Here is a 17,018-nt window from a genome sequence, read left to right on the forward strand (position 1 = left end):
ACTCTTCGCCAACACCATGATGCATAGCAAGTGACTGAACATAGCATGTCTTGAATCAGATCTGCCTTGGTCTATAAAATGACATCATTGTCTTTTTATACATTGGAGAGGCCCTTGACACGCACACTTTCCCAATGTAACATGTCTTTTGATCTCTTGACTACTGCCAGCATGGGTTTATTGTGGATCCAAGCAAGATGAAATTGTTGACAACTTCAGTCTTTTCTCCATCTATCATGATATTGCCTAGAAGCCTGCTGGTGAGGATCTTTATTTGCTGCCTCCAGGGGAGGTCTTTCTCTTTCCTTAAGCTCTCAGAGAAGGTCTTCCTTCATGTCTTTTTAGCATTTTGGGATCCAGCATCACTTGGAACTATCCACGTGTCTTGATATTAATCTTTCCCTGGGTCTAGGAGGTCTTCAGCTCAAGGACCTCAGCTCCAAAGGATGCATTCAGTTCCTGGCTCTTTTTGGTGGTACTTAGGTCCCCTCTTTTCTACTTGCTTCTCTCTCTCTTTTAAATTGGTTTTCATACAAAGTTTTTATACATTGTGCATCACACTATTCTTCATTCACTTTGTATTTCATACAATCACTCTTAGGCACTACGTGTAAGATAAAAGTCAATGCGATGTATGCCATGCAACAAGGATACACTTCTTATGTTGAAGAATGACTGCTATCTGAGTAAGAATGTTGTATTCTATTTCTAACAATTCAACTCATTACCATTGAGCCAGAATTTACTCTAGTGGGTTGTCAGAGGCTTAAATTACATAGAAGAAGATTGGCCATCTTTCTTCTGCAGAGCAGTTGGTGGATTTGTGACTGAGTTGAAAACACAGCTCCTTACCCCCAAGGCCACCAGAGGCCCCTGCATGCTATCTTAATTTTTACAAAATATTGGTTGATCACATCAAACTACACTATGGGACATGATAATAGCATTGTGTAACTTCCAAATTAAGTAAACAATTGCCAAAATAATGAGAATCAAAACTCAAACAGGTTTATACATGTTTTTATGGGGGAACAGAGTTCAATCCTTGACAGTTAACAGCCAAGGTTTTAATATCTCCAGGGGCCAGGGCATTCCAGAAGGGTGACTATCCCCCAGTGTTTTCTCTTCTCCATGCAGGAAATATTCCTTCAGACATCTCCCTTATATACACTGCGTCATCTTGAAACTCTGAAGAAACAGAATATTGTCTACAGTATTCCTCAGTCTATTTTCTCAGATAGGGTAGAAAGGTAGCATCACGTACTAATCTGAAACTAAGGGTCACCAGAGTTCTGGTCAGCAGTGAAGACGGAAGGGCCATCGTGGAAATTTTACAGATGCAAAGCACAATCCAGAGGGAGAGGAAAAAAGTCACCCATATTTCCAAGGGCAGAAAAGGCTGCCTTGCTCCATGATGGTGTCTATGACTGATAAACCCACACTCTGCATGCCTGGTACCCTTACCTGCTTTAGTGGTAGCAGCTTAAGACTTCCTGATAGAAGCAGGTGGCTTGTAACATCTGCATGCACCTGCTTGGGGTGTTGGGAAACGGCTGCCAGCACACTGCGCCTGGTTCTTATCTCCAGTGAGAGCAACACACCTGATATCCTCTTTGTTCTTCTGCTTGTCAATACACCTAGTTTTTCTACCAGAAGAAGAAAGACAACAAATGTTTCCTTTTGTAATGAGAAAAAATTCATAATCTTTCCTTTTTAGAAGGATTTTCCACTGCACACACATACTTCACACACAGAGTTAATCTGTTGCTTATACTGAAAAGATGTTAACACACACACACAAATGAAAGTATATTGTTGTCGTTGTTGTTATTGTTGTGTGCCATCTAATTGTCTTTGACTCATAGCAACTTTACGTACTAGGCTCTGAACGTGCCATGTCCTGAGCCAGTCTCACTGACTCTGATATACCTACCTCCATTGTCCCAGTTGCTGTGTCAAACCGTCTCATCCAGGATCTTCCTCTCTTGTGTTGTCCGTCTGCCTTCCAAGCATGATGTTGTTCTCTAAGGACTGGTCCCTCCTGCCGTTGTGCCCAAAGTATGTGAGATAGAACTTCAGAATCCTTGATTCCAAGGAGAAACTTGGTTTCTCCTTCTCCAAGACAGACCTTTTTGGTTTTCTTGACTGTCCATTGTTTGTTCAAGACTCTTCTCCAGCACCACAACTCAAAGACTTCAATTTTTCTGTCATCTTTAATCACTGTCCAGCTCTATGATGCATAACAAGTAATTGTGAAGGCCATGGCCTAGATCAGGGGCACCTTAATCCTAAGACTGACATTATTACTCTTTAGGACTCTGGAGAGATCCCTGATGGCACACTTCCCCAATAATTAAAAGGAACTTTTATTTTTTTCTAGAAGTAGAAAAATCTATTAAGATGACAATAAGATGCATAGGTTGAGAGTGGAGTTTTGATGACTAAAAATCTTGATATAAAATTATGAGTTTGTCCTTAATTTGCTAGAATGCTCTTACAGAATGTTCTTTTTTTTTATCTTTTTATTATTAAATTTTATTAGTTTTAATGAACATTTACAGGGATTTGGGGTTTTCATTCTTTCATTGCTGCACCATTCTCTCTACCCTCCTCCCCAGTTTGTTCTTCTTCCCCCGCCCCCTGAATGTCTGTTTTAATTGTCCAATTGCCACAGTGCTTGTCAAAGCCAGTTTACAGAATGTTCTTAACTTCTGGGAGGGGAGCTCAATGTCTTCACCTGAATAAGGTGCCTGATCCCTTCTTCATGGAGCGGTGGACAGTGGGGAAGCACTGGGAACACACGCTAAGCATTTTCATTGTATATCCACTTGTTTTCTTCTGACATGAGCCCTAGGATGTCCAGAATTATCTGTAGAATCACTCAGCACATATTTGTCCCAATCTTTATGCAGAACCTCAAATTCCATCTAATCTGACTTGTCTGTAATCCTGTCCACAGGCTACCAGGCCTAGTGTCTCCGAGCTGTAGCAGAGACCCTGGGACAGGGACTCTGAGAAAGGGTCACTCGGTCCACACCAGGACGGCTCTAACCATGTAAATCTACTTCATTTTCACTCTCCTAAAATTGGACTAATTGTGAAATTTTGCCCACTCTTCTGAATTCTAACTTCCAGAATCTAGAGGAAGAGCTAACGGATTCACTCTCCCACCCCGTAAATTCTACAGCTTTTATGTAACAGCAGCACCAAGCAGGGGTCATTGAACAATGGCGAACCTGGTCCAGGCATGACAGAGGCCTTGTTATGCGACGGTGCAAGCAAATCAGTAACTGAATCACGCTCCCTAGCAGTTGGCAAAATGTCCAGCAGTGCCTGTCTTAATGCCTCCCACGATCTATGCCTGCTCTTTCAACTTTGTCCTCTCCTTGCCTCCAATCAATGTGTCAGTTCTCTTCCTCCCTTTCATGTCTATCCTGTGCTGACATTCCTCTGTTCCTTTAAGAAGGCAGAGGTCTGTATTTTTTTTTTTTTTTTTGCATGGACATCATACTGAATAAGTTGATTTGTGTTTGCTAATCCCATCATGTCATATAGAAAGATTGGCTTCAAAAGCTTGTATTAGCTCAGTGTTGTTGTCAGCTGCTCTACTGCGGACCCTGACCAATGGAAACCTTACACACAGCATCACAGAGTGCTGACCTCCTGCACCACCTCTGCGAGTGGTTGCAGATCAATCATCGTGATGCACAGGGTTTTCCCTGACTGTGGAAGCAGATGGCCAGGCCTTTCTTCCTAGCCCATCTTAGTCTGCAAGCTCTTGAAACCTGCCTTGCATTCTGGCAACACAAATAGCCTCCACTTTGTTCAAGGTCGACTGGTTAGGAATTGAACTCTGTCTCCAGTGTGGGAGAAGAATGTTAATCCTGCCACTGAGCCTGCATGGTCCAATGTTCAAGTGCAGCCCCAAGCCCGAAACGAATATCCTGATTTCATCCTTGAAAGAATCACATAAAAGGCTGAGAACAAGTTCTTAGGTGGTAGAAATTATTTGTACTAGACTTGGGATTGGGGGTGGGGATTGTAAAACAATGAAAGAATTTTTATTTTACTTTTCAAAGAGAAGAGTATACTAGGGGGAGAGATGGGCAGGGAGAAACGTGCAACAATGAATGAATGGAAATCCAAAGTCTCTGTACATTTTCATTAAAATTAATAATAATAAAAAGGTTTTTTTAAATAAAGAAAAAAAAGATTGGCAGTTCATTCTCACACAGAGAGAAGTATCTCAGAAGAGTGAGTTAATGTGCTGTTTCATTAAGTCTCTGGTGATGTTTGCTGTTGTTGTGTTTTCAGACTCGTGAACAGCAATAGTCAAGTAAACCACCAAATTGTTCTTTTCATACTGAGAAAAACAGAAGCTCTTATGGATAGCCATTATATTCTAGGCTTTCAGCAGAAAAGCCAAAGACACGCACATGGACAATTAGACACTTGGAAAGACATCCTTTTAGCTAAGACGTAACTCAGTTATTTGTTTTGTAGAGAGGTTGGGGGAAATATTTCTTCATTTGAGCAGCAGCATTGTCAGAGGAAAAGTGTCATGGTTCTGAACGCTTGTTTGTTCCGGTCCTGTCCTGATTGCAACAATATGAGTGTCTTGTCTGTACTGGTGGATTATTAACAGAGGTGATTGGTCTCCATGGCAAAATGATTACTTGGAACATAATCTCATTTATGAGGATGCAAAAAATAAGAGGTCGGGACGGGGAGAGGTATAAATGCCCAGTGAGGACCTGCGAGGCTACTTGAAAGAGGCTGCAGCAACCCCAGGGATACAGTTCACAGGCTGGTTGTGTTTGTCTTCAGTCTGCAGATAGGAATTTGAAGTGAGGACAATCTCTAGGACTCTCTGACTGAAATTGTGAGGATCCTGTGAGGGAGGTGGAGTGAGGAGCCTTCGTTGACGGATTGGTGTCAAGTCGCCCAGCATGTGTACCGGAAGTTGTGCCAAGTGCCTTGGGGGCACCCTCATCCCCCTCACCTTGTTTGGCTTCCTGGCTAACATTCTGCTGTTTTTCCCTGGAGGAAATGTGATAGACAACAATGACCACCTCTCTGATGAGGTCTGGTATTTCGGAGGAATTCTCGGTAGCGGAGTCTTGGTGAGTAAAACCCAAGAAATAACCCATCGCTGTCCAGTCCACCTGGACTCCCAGGTGTGGGAGGCCTAAAAGCCTCGGGGAACACTGTCCACCTTTCCTTGAGAACCGGACACTTGCTAAGCAGTGGGGATATTTGTTGTTATTAACAAGCCTAGAGTTGCTGTTCAAAGGCCAGTCCCTCAGCTCTTACTTAGTCTGACCAGGTCATACCCACTGAGCTGACTTAAGAATGTCTCCTCTCTCTGGAGGTGACATTTCACATGAATTAGTTGAGTCCCATGACCCAAAATGAAGGCTACAACATTTTTTTTTCTCAAAAGGCTATATGAAAAACAACAACAACAACAAAAAACACCAAACAAAAAATAAACCCCAAACTACTCTTTCTAGCAAATTGCTAGACTTAAAACCACAAAGAGAAGCATTTGTCTGTGGCATTCTTTCCCTTTCATGTGCTCATACACTTTCCTTTAGCCTCTGTTCTAGTAGAGCTTGAGAACATCCAGTACAGAAATAGAGAAAGAGACGCATTCTCAAGACTGTCGGGCAATTAAAGACAAATATCTTACCCTCTCCTATCCCTCCATCTACATGGAAACTCACAGTATTAGATCTTGTGATTCGACCTCAGGAAAGCTGATGTTTGTCAGGACAAATGGAGCCTGGATACTCAGTAATACTCACACTAGCCCACCAGCCATTTTCGGTTGGGTTTTGCCACAGCCTCACATCCTGGATGTTACCCCTCAGCAGCAGGCAGGCCTAGGTTTGCTCATCGCATCCTCAAGCCCACTCTGCATGACTCTCTCTCTCCTTGGCAGATGATCTTTCCTGTGCTGGTCTTCATGGGGCTGAAGAACAATGACTGCTGTGGGTGCTGTGGCAACCAGAGCTGCGGGAAGCGATTTGCCGTGAGTTATTGGGGGGAGCAGACCCTAGGGTGCTTTGCCATCTTGAGCTGGGCAGCATGGAGTTAGGGGCAAGCTGCCAGCTCCAGACAGAGACCCTAGAGCAGCTAGTGGTCCTATTGGTACCAAGTAATTAATTGTACTAATAATTTTACAAATACCATCCTCTGCCATATGGATGTGAGTGTGGTTTTACATTAAAAGACGTCTCACAGGACTACAAAGTGTCATACAGAGAATATACGTCTGTAAGAAAAAAGAATGGGGCTGTGGCCCTCTCTCCCTCTGACACTGAGAGATCTTAAACAACTCATTTTCTGACTCCGTCCTTGTGTTGCCTCATCTCTAAAGTGAAGATATAGATAAGAAGAGAGATGGCATCCCTCCTTCCCCACTGGCCCTCCCACCCACACAATCATCAGCTCCACTATCTGTGAGACCCAGGCCCTCCCCACTTCTACACGTAATTTATGTCAAGACTTTTAGAAAATACTTTGTGTTTTCAGTGAAGGTTTAGGTCTTAGCAGTCTAGGGCCTCATCCAATAATTTCTATATAAATTGTTCCATGATTTTGGTTACATCCATTGCTGCATATAAACATTCTCAGTATTTTCATTTTAGTTGTTCCATTTGCTTCAGGACTTCTGAATTTGTCCTTGTTTCATGCAGCCTCTATCATGAGATAGAGACGTCAGGCGTCAACAGTGTAGGGGTGTAGTAAAAAGAGTGCTAGATTTGAACACAAGAGAGGTGCAGTCAGGTCACATTTGTGCCGCTGGGCAAGTGTCTGCAGGGCCCTTTGTTGCTGTTGTTGTTGTCGTGTGCCTTCGGGTGGGAACCTCCCTGTACCTGACCCTCTAGCAGGTGTTCAGAGATTGTAAATCACATGGGAGGAGGTGGCCCATCTCGTGCAGTTGATGTTGGATTTGAACTACCTGTTCTGACTCAACAGCAGTGAGTTAAGTGGAGTTGTTGAGTTGAAAACATAAAATCAAACCCACTGCTGTGGAGGCCTTTCTGGTGTGTAGAGAGACCCTCCATCAGGTCTCAAAGGGTCTACATCTTTATGAAAGGAAATTGCCCATCTATCTTCTGTGAATTCAAACCATTCATGTTTTGGCATGTAGCCCCTAACATTGCACACTATGCCACCTGGGCTCTTTCTACACCCTTTGCTGACCTGTAAGGCGAGGAGAGTTCACCAGGTCAGAATTGCCCAAGTACTGACAAACTCTTGTGATACAATTTCTTGATATATCTTCCAGTGGCATCAGAATTGCCTTGTTAAGTCTTCACTTCTTTCAATTTTATCAGGAAAAAAATATCTTGCCAAATGAATTACATTTTATGAAAATAAGAGGTATTTTAATATTTCTAAATCTTCACCATCCCCTTTTTGCAATAAAAGGAAAAAAAGATCTCAGACTCCCATAATACAATCATTATTATTTAACTAAAATTCAATATAATTTTGTTTGTGCTGGCCAATGATTCTAGCTTATTCATAGTAGCCACAGAAGTGTGTTTTGATAGAGTTGACTGAAAAAAGTCAACTAAGAGTTCAGGTTCATTGATGTGGAAAAAATGTCCATGGTTGTTGTTGTTATGTTGTTATGTGCCATCGAGTTGTTTGTAACTCTTAGAGACCCTGTGTACAAGAGCCCTAAACGCCGTTCTATTCTGTGCCAACCTCGCTGTCTCTAACACATTCATTCCCACCACTCCACTCACAGAACCGATCCATCTCATCAAGGATCTTCCTCTCCTGGACCGTCCCTCCACTCTCCCAAACATGATGTCCCTCTCCAAGGACCAGTCCCTCCTTTCAACATGCCCAAAGCATGTCCGAGCTTCAGAATCCTTGACTCCAAGGAGCATTCTGGCTTCACCCTCTCTAGGACAAACCTGTTTGTTCTCCTAGCAGTCCATGGTATATTCAACACTCTTCTCCAGCAGTACAGCTCAAAGGCATCAATTCGCTTCCTGTCATCCTTAGTCACTGTCCAACTCTCCGATGCATAGCACATAATTACGAAGACTATAGTCTGGACCAGGTGCACCTTAGTCTCCAGCCTGAAGTCATTGCTTTTCAGTACGGTAGAACTACCATTACTGGCAGCTGAGTAAAACAGACCCCCTTCTCTAATATTCTACAGCTTAATTTTCATTACAGGATGTGTGAGACTCATAAATGAGCTATGCCTGTTCAATTTCATGTCTTAGAGAGGAAGATGTCATTAACCTTTCTAAGTCTCTACTATTTCTTTTCCATCATTAAAAACATCTCATACAACTTTCCAAGCACATAATAAGGGCTGACCCTGGGATACTGAACACATAATTACTATTTTTATGAAATTTAAGATTATTCAAAATGAATGTTATCTTATTAATGTCCTCATGGGTCCCAAACAAGCATTAGTAATTTTTATGAGAAAATTTAAAACCATCATTTACAAGGAGATGTAATATTTTAACCACAATTTAGTAAATGATAAAGGAAATATATATATAAATTACCTATTTGTTACAATGCAGTGTGACTCATTTTTTCCAAAATTCTAACCTTATTATTCCTTGTGAATGTTTTTCGGGGGGAAGAAAAAAAGGGAAATGAGTTTAAAAAACGGCAATTAAGGAAATTGAATGAAAAGAAAGAGTAATTGCTTAGAAAGCTAATATCTCTTTCCTGTCTTCTGAGTCTCTACTCAGAACAAAACAAAGTGTTCATGTGTTGGTTCGCTGTCTTCAGAGTCAGGCATAACTATAGGGGGAAACTGAAAGTATATTCAAAGTATTACAAAAATATTTTTTTAAAATTAGATTTAAGTGAAGCCTAAGAGGAAGATAGGAAGCCATGTTTTTGAGAGAGCAGTGAGTCAATAAGATACAGAATATTTGGTTTGCCAGTTGAGTGGTTTAAGTGGTTCCCTCGACGTGTCCCAACTTTCCTCCCCTCCCAACCTCCACTGGGTGGGATTTTCCTGTGACATGAGACCCTCCAAATGACCTCTTCCTCAGGACATCTCCATCAAAGGATCAGCACCATAAAACTAAAGCAAGGCTCCCACCCATGACCGCTCTGGACTGGCGCCGCATGCTGGATCTTTCTTTCTGATCATCTGTCATCTATTAAAAAAATCAAGATATTTCATTTAAAAAGCGTCTAACTAGACGTCTTTTAAAAAAATAAACTAGCACATCTGGGCATGTGTGTTAGTGGGAGCTACAACAGGGCATGGTTGAGGGTACCGGGCTTTAGGCCATGTGTCCTTAATGTTCTGAGACTATTTACAAAAACCAATCACCCTGGTAAAGTAGCATATGTGTAAACTTTGTGTCCAGCCAAAAGAAAATTTGATTGGAGCTAAAATGGCAATAGTTGGAATTATTTTTCCAAGTTATCTCAGCTTTCCTGTCCAGGTGTGTAAGGATAATAATGTTGAAATTCAGTGGTTTGAATCTTCAGGGAGATCTATCAGGAGAAATAAATGTCAGTTAGCTTCCCTAAATATTGCAGCTTTTCAAACCCTAGGGATAGTTCACAGGGTCGCTAGGCATCAGTATCACTGAGCACCATTTGTTTAGTTCAGGTTTATTTTTTGTCAAAGGAAATGTGGTTTTAAATTACCATCAAACTAGCTGTCATTCAAGAATATAGATGTAGTTGACCAGGAAGCTTCCCTCACCATCAGCTTTGTTTTATAACATTGCTATGAATTGAATGGACTCAATCGGTGAGGTTTTCTAACATTTGTTTAAAGGTCAGTTGGTGGTTTGTTTCTAGGTGCCCTTGAAAAGAGTAACTTACTGACCCTATGCACACCAGATCTAATAATACTTAAATAATTATTTACTAGGATGAGGGTCATTCACTGCCTCGTTCACTCTCATCCAGTTGCACCCATTTAGAGCTGGCCCTCCGGAAAATTTCCATGGCTGTTAATCACATGCAGGGAGGAGATGGCTGATCTTTCTCCCAGTCCTGTGAGATACTCACAAACTCTACCGTGCTTAAATCCATTGCTGTAGTCGCTGTGTCAATCAGCATATGTTATTAGCATGATCTGTAACTCTAAGGATTATGTTTGGCTGTGGGTGATTAAACAAGGCTATGAGCTAGGGGTGGGGGGATTTTGAGATTGCCTAATTCACCATTCATGAGGAAATGGAAGCAGGTCGTTTTCTGAGACAGTAAAACCTGCACACTCACCTGTAGAGTTCTCTGCTCTCTCAAAGAAATTGGACCAGGAAGCGGGCCCCAGGGCAAAAACTGGAAAAAATGGAGTGATTTTTCAAGTGTAAATTTTGAAAAGCATGATCTAATATCTTAGTCACAAAAGGACAAATACTGCATAGTGCCACTGCTGTAAAACAGGACTGACATTGGGGTTGGGAGGAGACTGAGAAAGATGGGATAAATAATGTATACTGCATTGAAACAGACATATGATTAGGTATTATTGTCATGACAGGAGTCCAAACAAAGGCTGCATAGTGGAGTGGACTTGGGGGGAGGGATTGTTATAACAATGGAAGAATTTTTCTTTTACTTTTTAAAGAGAAGCATGAATTGGGTTGGAGGTAGACGGGAAAGCTGGGCAGGCAGAAAAGTGCAACAATGAAGGAATGGAAATCCAAAGTCTCTGTAAACGTTCATTAAAATTAATAATAATATAAAAGGGGGGGAAGAAAATCATGATGCAGATGATTCGGTCTTCCTCCCGTACTAGAGATTCTTGGCATCCCAATGGAACAACTGATTTTACCAGCCTATTTGTGCAAACTGTTCTTGGTAAGAGCCTTTGGAGACCTTAGCCTTAATGCAAACGAGTATCTTTAATGAGACTAAAAGGTGGATTGCTACAAGGACATATTTGGGTGCAGCGGGCATTTCAGCATTCTTAATGCATATCAGGCAGATAAAGGCCCACCCCACCCACAGGCAGGGTCAGGCAGGCCTGTGATGGAGGAAGAGGAGGAAGAACTGTTTGTGTGTTCCAGTCATTGTGTCTTCCTGTGTCCAGATCACCAGTGCCCCCTGGGGACACCTCCTGGGTGATCAGGCTGGATACTTGCTCTGACAGAAGGCTCTGGAGACCAAGAGCTGTGACTTCCTAGCCCAGGCCTGCATTCCTTGAATAATAGTCAACTTGAGAAGATTTTTTTAAAAAGACATTATCTTTGGGAGAACAGGTTCCCTTAAGAGAAGAAATTAAAGCATGGGACACTATTTACTAAATCTGTGCTTCAAAGTCTTCTGCTATAAAATAGGTCATAGCCATTAAAAGGATTGAGGGAAGTCATTGTGAGGGTTAGGGCACCAACTCATAGCTCACCCTCTCAGCAGTTTCCAAGGCTGTTAATGACAGTGAAGACATAGCAGTTGGATTCGAACCACTGGAGAGGGGGAATCTTTGGGTTAGTAGCACAGCTCCCTAGGGTCTGCGCCACCAAAGGAGGAGGGAAAATTACCAGCCAGGTGCCTATCATATTGAGGGTACGTAGGTTCTTAGTAAATACTGTTGGAGGAATATACTAAATGAACAGCCAGGTGGAATTTCCATTCATTTCCATACTTTATTTCAACTTCACAATAACCCGTTGAGCTAACATTAAACTTCCCATTTTATAAATGAGGAAATTGAGGTTCATGCCTACCATGGTCTCCACCCAGGCCAGATAAGACGAGTTATTTTAAGGAAAACGGGGAGGGTTAGAGAATGGAGGGACTGGTGGATGTGTAGAACAGGAGTAGAGAGTGTGGACTACATCCCCTGACACTCCCGGGGGTGGGGAGTGACCTCAGAATGATCCCACAGTCCTTAACAGCGATGGAGTCAGCAGCAGTGGGCAGGTGCCCCAGGAAGTGGAGCCAAAAAGGCAAGGGCTGTGTCAACTGCTATCCAGTACAGTAACTTATCAACATCACCCCTTCTCTATCCAGTCAGAACGTAGGCAGAGGCAACCTATAGGGCCTGTAACTGAGCAAAAAGGTGGGGCTTGGCCTTGGTCAGTGGGAGAGGAGAGGAGCTATGGGGTATGGGGCTGGGAATTAGGGACACTGATTAAAGGACATTTTATCCATCACACACACACACACACACACACACACACACACACACACACTCACACGCATTCTGGTGGCTTTGTGGTAAGAAGCTGTGTTGCAATCCCAAATGCATGCAGTTTGAGTCCACCAAATTTAAATCCACAGGAGAAACATGACCAGTCTCCTCCAGTGCAATTTACTGCCTCTGAAAACCCACTTCAGGGTTAGCTGTGAGTCATTTCCAACTTAACAGCATGTTGTTAATTTTGTTTGGTGCTGTTGAGACAAGCATGACTCATAGCAAACCTATGAACAAAAGACCTGAACCCTGTTCCATCCTGTGCCATCCTCACACTTCCTGGCACACACAAGTCCATTGCAGCAGTAACAATGTCAATCCACCTGGTTGAGGGTCTTCTTCTCCTTCGTCAACCCTCCACCCTCCTCCAGCATCATGTCCTTCTCCTCCTAGCAACATGTCCAAGGTAATTGAGGTGATGAAACAATATAGATACACACACATTTGTACATACTGGATTTTTTTTTTTCCTTTGCCAGAAGTTCTCCGGGGTGTTTTTGTTGTGAAAAGAAATGGTATGCATAGCAAGTATATCTTTTTCTCCTCAAGGTAATGCTCTTTGTATTTGTGGAAAATTAGAGTGTATGATAAGTGGTAATAAAACTAACATAATGTAATAGAATAATGACATTTATCAAGTGCTTATGTCATGAGGAGTTATCTAAAACTTGAAAATCAGCCAATGAGATTATTGAGTCTCAGGTGGGTGGAGGACTAGGAGCCAACCTCGCCTGGAGATTATCTGATTTTCTAGAGCGTGTACCTTGGATTTTCTGTGTACTGTTGACTGGGTTTTCTTCATGTTTTGACTCTGCAAGTCAGGTACTTTATTATGGACCCTTACTTCACACAGAAGACATAAAGAGATAGCAAGATTAATTTCTCAAAGTCCTAGGGGAGGAATCGAGTCTCACACCCAGATCTGTTTCATGTCCTCGATCTCATGTCCTCAATCACACAGTGGTGGCCTCTTTACTACTGATTCAGTTAGAACAGATGAAGCTTACACAGCACACAGACTACCGAGGGAGCCTCTCATTCCTGCCTCCCAACTCTGATACACGCATCCAGACAAGACCATATCTGTTACCACCCAGTTGATTTCCACCACTCGCATTCCTGTAGGACAGAGTAGAGCTTCTCCACAGGGTTTCCAAGGACGTGATATTTGTGGAAATACATTTTTGCTTTGTATAGCAACTAATAGGTTTCAACTGAAAGCCAGAAAGTTACTGTCCAAGCACTTAACTACTTGTAGTCTTACCACAGTACCACATTTTATGTCTCCTTCCAGAAGTGTTCTAGGCTTTGGCCTCTTTATTTTAATGCCAATTTTCTGCTGTTTGCTTGCATCAACCAATCTACAAGCTGCTCCACTGGGAAAAACACAGGCAATCTCTTGTGTGATTTACTTTCTCTGAAAACCTGCTGGGGGGTCAACTAGTATAGTTCTGACTTGAAGGTACATAGCAGCAATGACAACAATTCACTAACAAAGAAACCCTTATGGTACCGGAAATGTTGGGAGTCAGAAGCCATCAGTCACTCCATGGAGGGGAGTATGCTAGTCTGCTTCCATGAGGATTTATAGTCTTAGAAAATATATGGGACAATAGTATTGTCCATTCCCCCAAGGATTGCATGCTGTGGGCAGATAGGCAAGGTGAGTGTGCCTGTTTTTAAAATACTGGTAGGACCCTTGGGCCAAAGGCCCTTGGGTCTAGTGTTAACTGATTTGGGGATGAACATTATTTTAAATGGTACAACAGTGGTCTGTCTATTTGCTGTACTGAAGTAATCTGCTGTACTGGAGTTGCTGGGATGCTGAACACTGTGCCCTAGGCGTGTCAAATAATGGTTAGTATTTGGTGGAGCTCTGAGATTGATTCAGGTTTGGAAGGAGGAGTGGCATCCACTTCCTAAACCACATGCCTCTGGAAACTCTACAAACACAGAGAAACGATGATAGTTATAGAACAGGGTTCAGATCTCTTGTTCATAGGGTCGCTATGAGTTTTACTCAACTCAATGACACTTAACAGCAACAACAACATATGCACTCACATCCTTGGGCCTGTCATAGAAGTGTGTAGTCAGAATGCCTGGGGCAGGATGTTTGAAAGAGAAGGTAGTCTTTTATTCATGGGGAGTCAATCAAGGCTTCACAGGAAACACGAGGTGTAAGTTGAGCTGTGAAATGTTGCACCAAAAATGTATTTCTAGATGGCATGAAAATGAATACTGACTAAAGAGTCCACTGTTCCATTGATTCTCACCTCTCAGGTATATTCAGAGCTCTTCATTTCCCAACCTCTCTGACTCCCTCCAACATATACTGTGACGCTGGACTTTGTAAAGTTCAAGGGAGAAGTTTGACCCAGGTTATTGCATCTTGTGTCCTTTTGTCATGCACATTATATAGGTGAGGCTCTGAGGGTGGATTCATTATTCAGAAAGCCACAGAGCTGAAGTTTGACGTTAGGTCTCCAAATTTGCACCTCCACTTCTAAAATAATAAATTGTTTCCATCTATTTTTCTATTAACTGCTATTAATGGACATTACCGAAACTCTCTGGGCCTCGACTTTCTCATCAATCACAGGAAGTTAGCCTGGGCGGACTCTGGACTTTATTCTGTCTTTCATTCTGGAATTCTATTGTGATTTTAGATTTTAAATTTTAAGAAAATGTCGGTCCATTATGTTTTCTCTAATTACCCTGGTGGTGGTGGTTGTTGATTGCCGTCAAGTCAAGCATGACTCATAGCGACCCCGTGATCAAAAGGCCTGAAGCTTTTCTATAGCTATCGACATTTATCAAAGTTCACAGTTTCCAGAGGCATGTTGTTTAGGAAGTGGATGCCACTCCTGCTTCCTAGTTACATAAAAGTAAGTCAGAAAGAACTTGACTTGTTGGGGCTGCTTATCTCAAAGAAGAGAAGACTTCCAGAGGACAGAAGAGGGTGGAGTAACTGACAAAGGAGATTAATCAGAACTGGCTTTGACAAGCACTGTGGCAATGAGACAATTAAAACAGACTTTCAAGGGGGGGGGAAGAGGAAAGAATGGGGAGGAGGGTAGAGAAAATAGTGCAACAATGAATGAATGGAAACCCAAAATCTCTGTAAATGTTCATCAAAATTAATAAAATTTAATTAAAAAAAGAGGGTGGAGTAATGTTCTATATAGTCTTCTTCAGATATTCTGAAGACCGTTGTCCCGAGTAGCCCTTGTCACAACATGGCACAATATGTTTTACCAGTTGGACTTGACAGTGATGATTTTAGATTTGAGAATCACATGGAAGAAAGGTGATCTTAATCTTTTTGGCTTTAAGGAATGTAATTAGGACCAGTGGGAGATGTTCAAGACTTCTGCCCTTTCTCATAAACGGGAATGCCTGTTATTTGCGATCCTACAGTAGGACCGAGAAACTTTTAGGAGAAACATCAATTCTAAGATTTTTAAAAAGCCAAAACAAGATGAAAAAACCTTTAGTTGTTGTTAGGTGGCATCAAGTTGAGTAAAATGCATCATGACCCTAAGAGCAGCAGATCTGAACCCTGTCCTGTCCTGTACCAGTGTCACGATGTCTGTCACGCTCAAGCCCTTGCTGCAGTTGCTGTGTCTGGTTGAGAGTCAATCCACCTGGTTGACAGTCTTCTCCTTCCTTGACACTCCACCTTTCCAAGCATCATGTCCTTCTCCGAAGGATAAACTCTCCTAGCAACATGCCCAAAGGCTGTGAGACAAAGCTTTTATTACCTCTGCCTCCAAGCAAAACTATTCTTTAGTTGTTTGGCCTGATATATTATCCCTGTGAAGGAGATTTTATTATTTTTTTAAATTCATTTTATTTTATTATTTGGGTGTGTACTGTCAAATCAGATCTGACTGGTACAGAAGGACACTGTCCCTCCTTCTCCAACAGAGCACGTGGTAGATTCGAAGTGCACACCTCTGAGATTGCAGTACAGCTTCTTGCCACTAGGCCACCAGAGCTCACTGAGATTTTATTCTTAAGGAGGCTGAAAACTGGGGAAAGGAAATACATATGAGGTTGATTAAATTTTACAGTTAATTAATTACATTAATCAACTGTTATTAATGTTCTAAAACAAAGTGTCTATGCATGGTTATATGAAATAGCACTATGATTTAGAAACCTTCACTCAAACAAAATAATTAATGCATTTTTAAAAATTAGGAAGAAAAAATATTCTACCTGTGGTTCAAATGTATAGAACCACAGCCACAGAACTTCAGTCAGCAACAGTACTGAAAAAGACAGAAAGGTTGAGACAGGGCAAGTGCCTTGAGACCCTGCAAGCCGTTCTAAGGAAGCCATGGTCTGCTCTGAAGCCGTTCTAAGGAAGCCATGGTCTGCTCTGAAGACCGGCTCTTCTTTTTCACGCTCTAGAATCGTATTGTTCACAAATAGTGCTGTCAGGTTTGCTGCGGGTCAGCTCTGGACCACGCTGATTCTGACCATCTCTCTGGCTCTCTTTCAGATGTTCACCTCCACAATATTTGCTGCCATCGGCGTCCTGGGAGCAGGATATTCCTTCGTTGTCTCAGCCGTCTCCATCAGCAAGGGTCCTAAGTGCTTGATGGGCAATAATACCTGGGGCTACCCATTCCATGAAGGGTAAGACTCCTCTGCAGACCTCACCTGCTACCACTGGGGTCTGGGCAGGCAAATGGCCAGAGAGAAGAAGGAGTACAAAATGTCCTGTGGTCTTCGTCGTCCAAGTGTCAGACACGGCGCTCCTTTGAGGCAGGGTGGGAAGAAGTTGCACATGACCTCCCATCTGGTTGTCTTAAAACAGACACCAGGAGGAAGCACTGGGGAGGAC

General features: G+C 42.3%; 1 protein-coding gene across 1 annotated transcript; it reads left to right on the top strand.

The window, feature by feature from the left end:
- The first annotated feature begins 4,949 nt into the window (after nt 1-4,949).
- On the top strand, nt 4,950-16,814 carry TM4SF4 (transmembrane 4 L six family member 4). The gene is made up of 3 exons (XM_006895561.1): nt 4,950-5,123; nt 5,945-6,034; nt 16,674-16,814. Exons 1-3 carry the CDS (start codon nt 4,950-4,952, stop codon nt 16,812-16,814), a joined length of 405 nt encoding a protein of 134 aa, XP_006895623.1.
- Nucleotides 16,815-17,018: the final 204 nt, after the last annotated feature.

This window comes from Elephantulus edwardii, unplaced genomic scaffold (assembly GCF_000299155.1).
Source record: "Elephantulus edwardii isolate Elephantulus edwardi_28Jun2011 unplaced genomic scaffold, EleEdw1.0 scaffold00169, whole genome shotgun sequence".
Lineage (NCBI taxonomy): Eukaryota > Metazoa > Chordata > Mammalia > Macroscelidea > Macroscelididae > Elephantulus > Elephantulus edwardii.

Excerpts from the sequence above, each read along its gene's own strand:
- TM4SF4 (XM_006895561.1), top strand. The coding sequence starts at position 4,950 with ATGTGTACCGGAAGTTGTGCCAAGTGCCTTGGGGGCACCCTCATCCCC. Across the intron at positions 5,124-5,944 it reads TTCTCGGTAGCGGAGTCTTG|ATGATCTTTCCTGTGCTGGT; the intron begins GTGAGTAAAACC and ends TCTCCTTGGCAG. Across the intron at positions 6,035-16,673 it reads GCTGCGGGAAGCGATTTGCC|ATGTTCACCTCCACAATATT; the intron begins GTGAGTTATTGG and ends GCTCTCTTTCAG.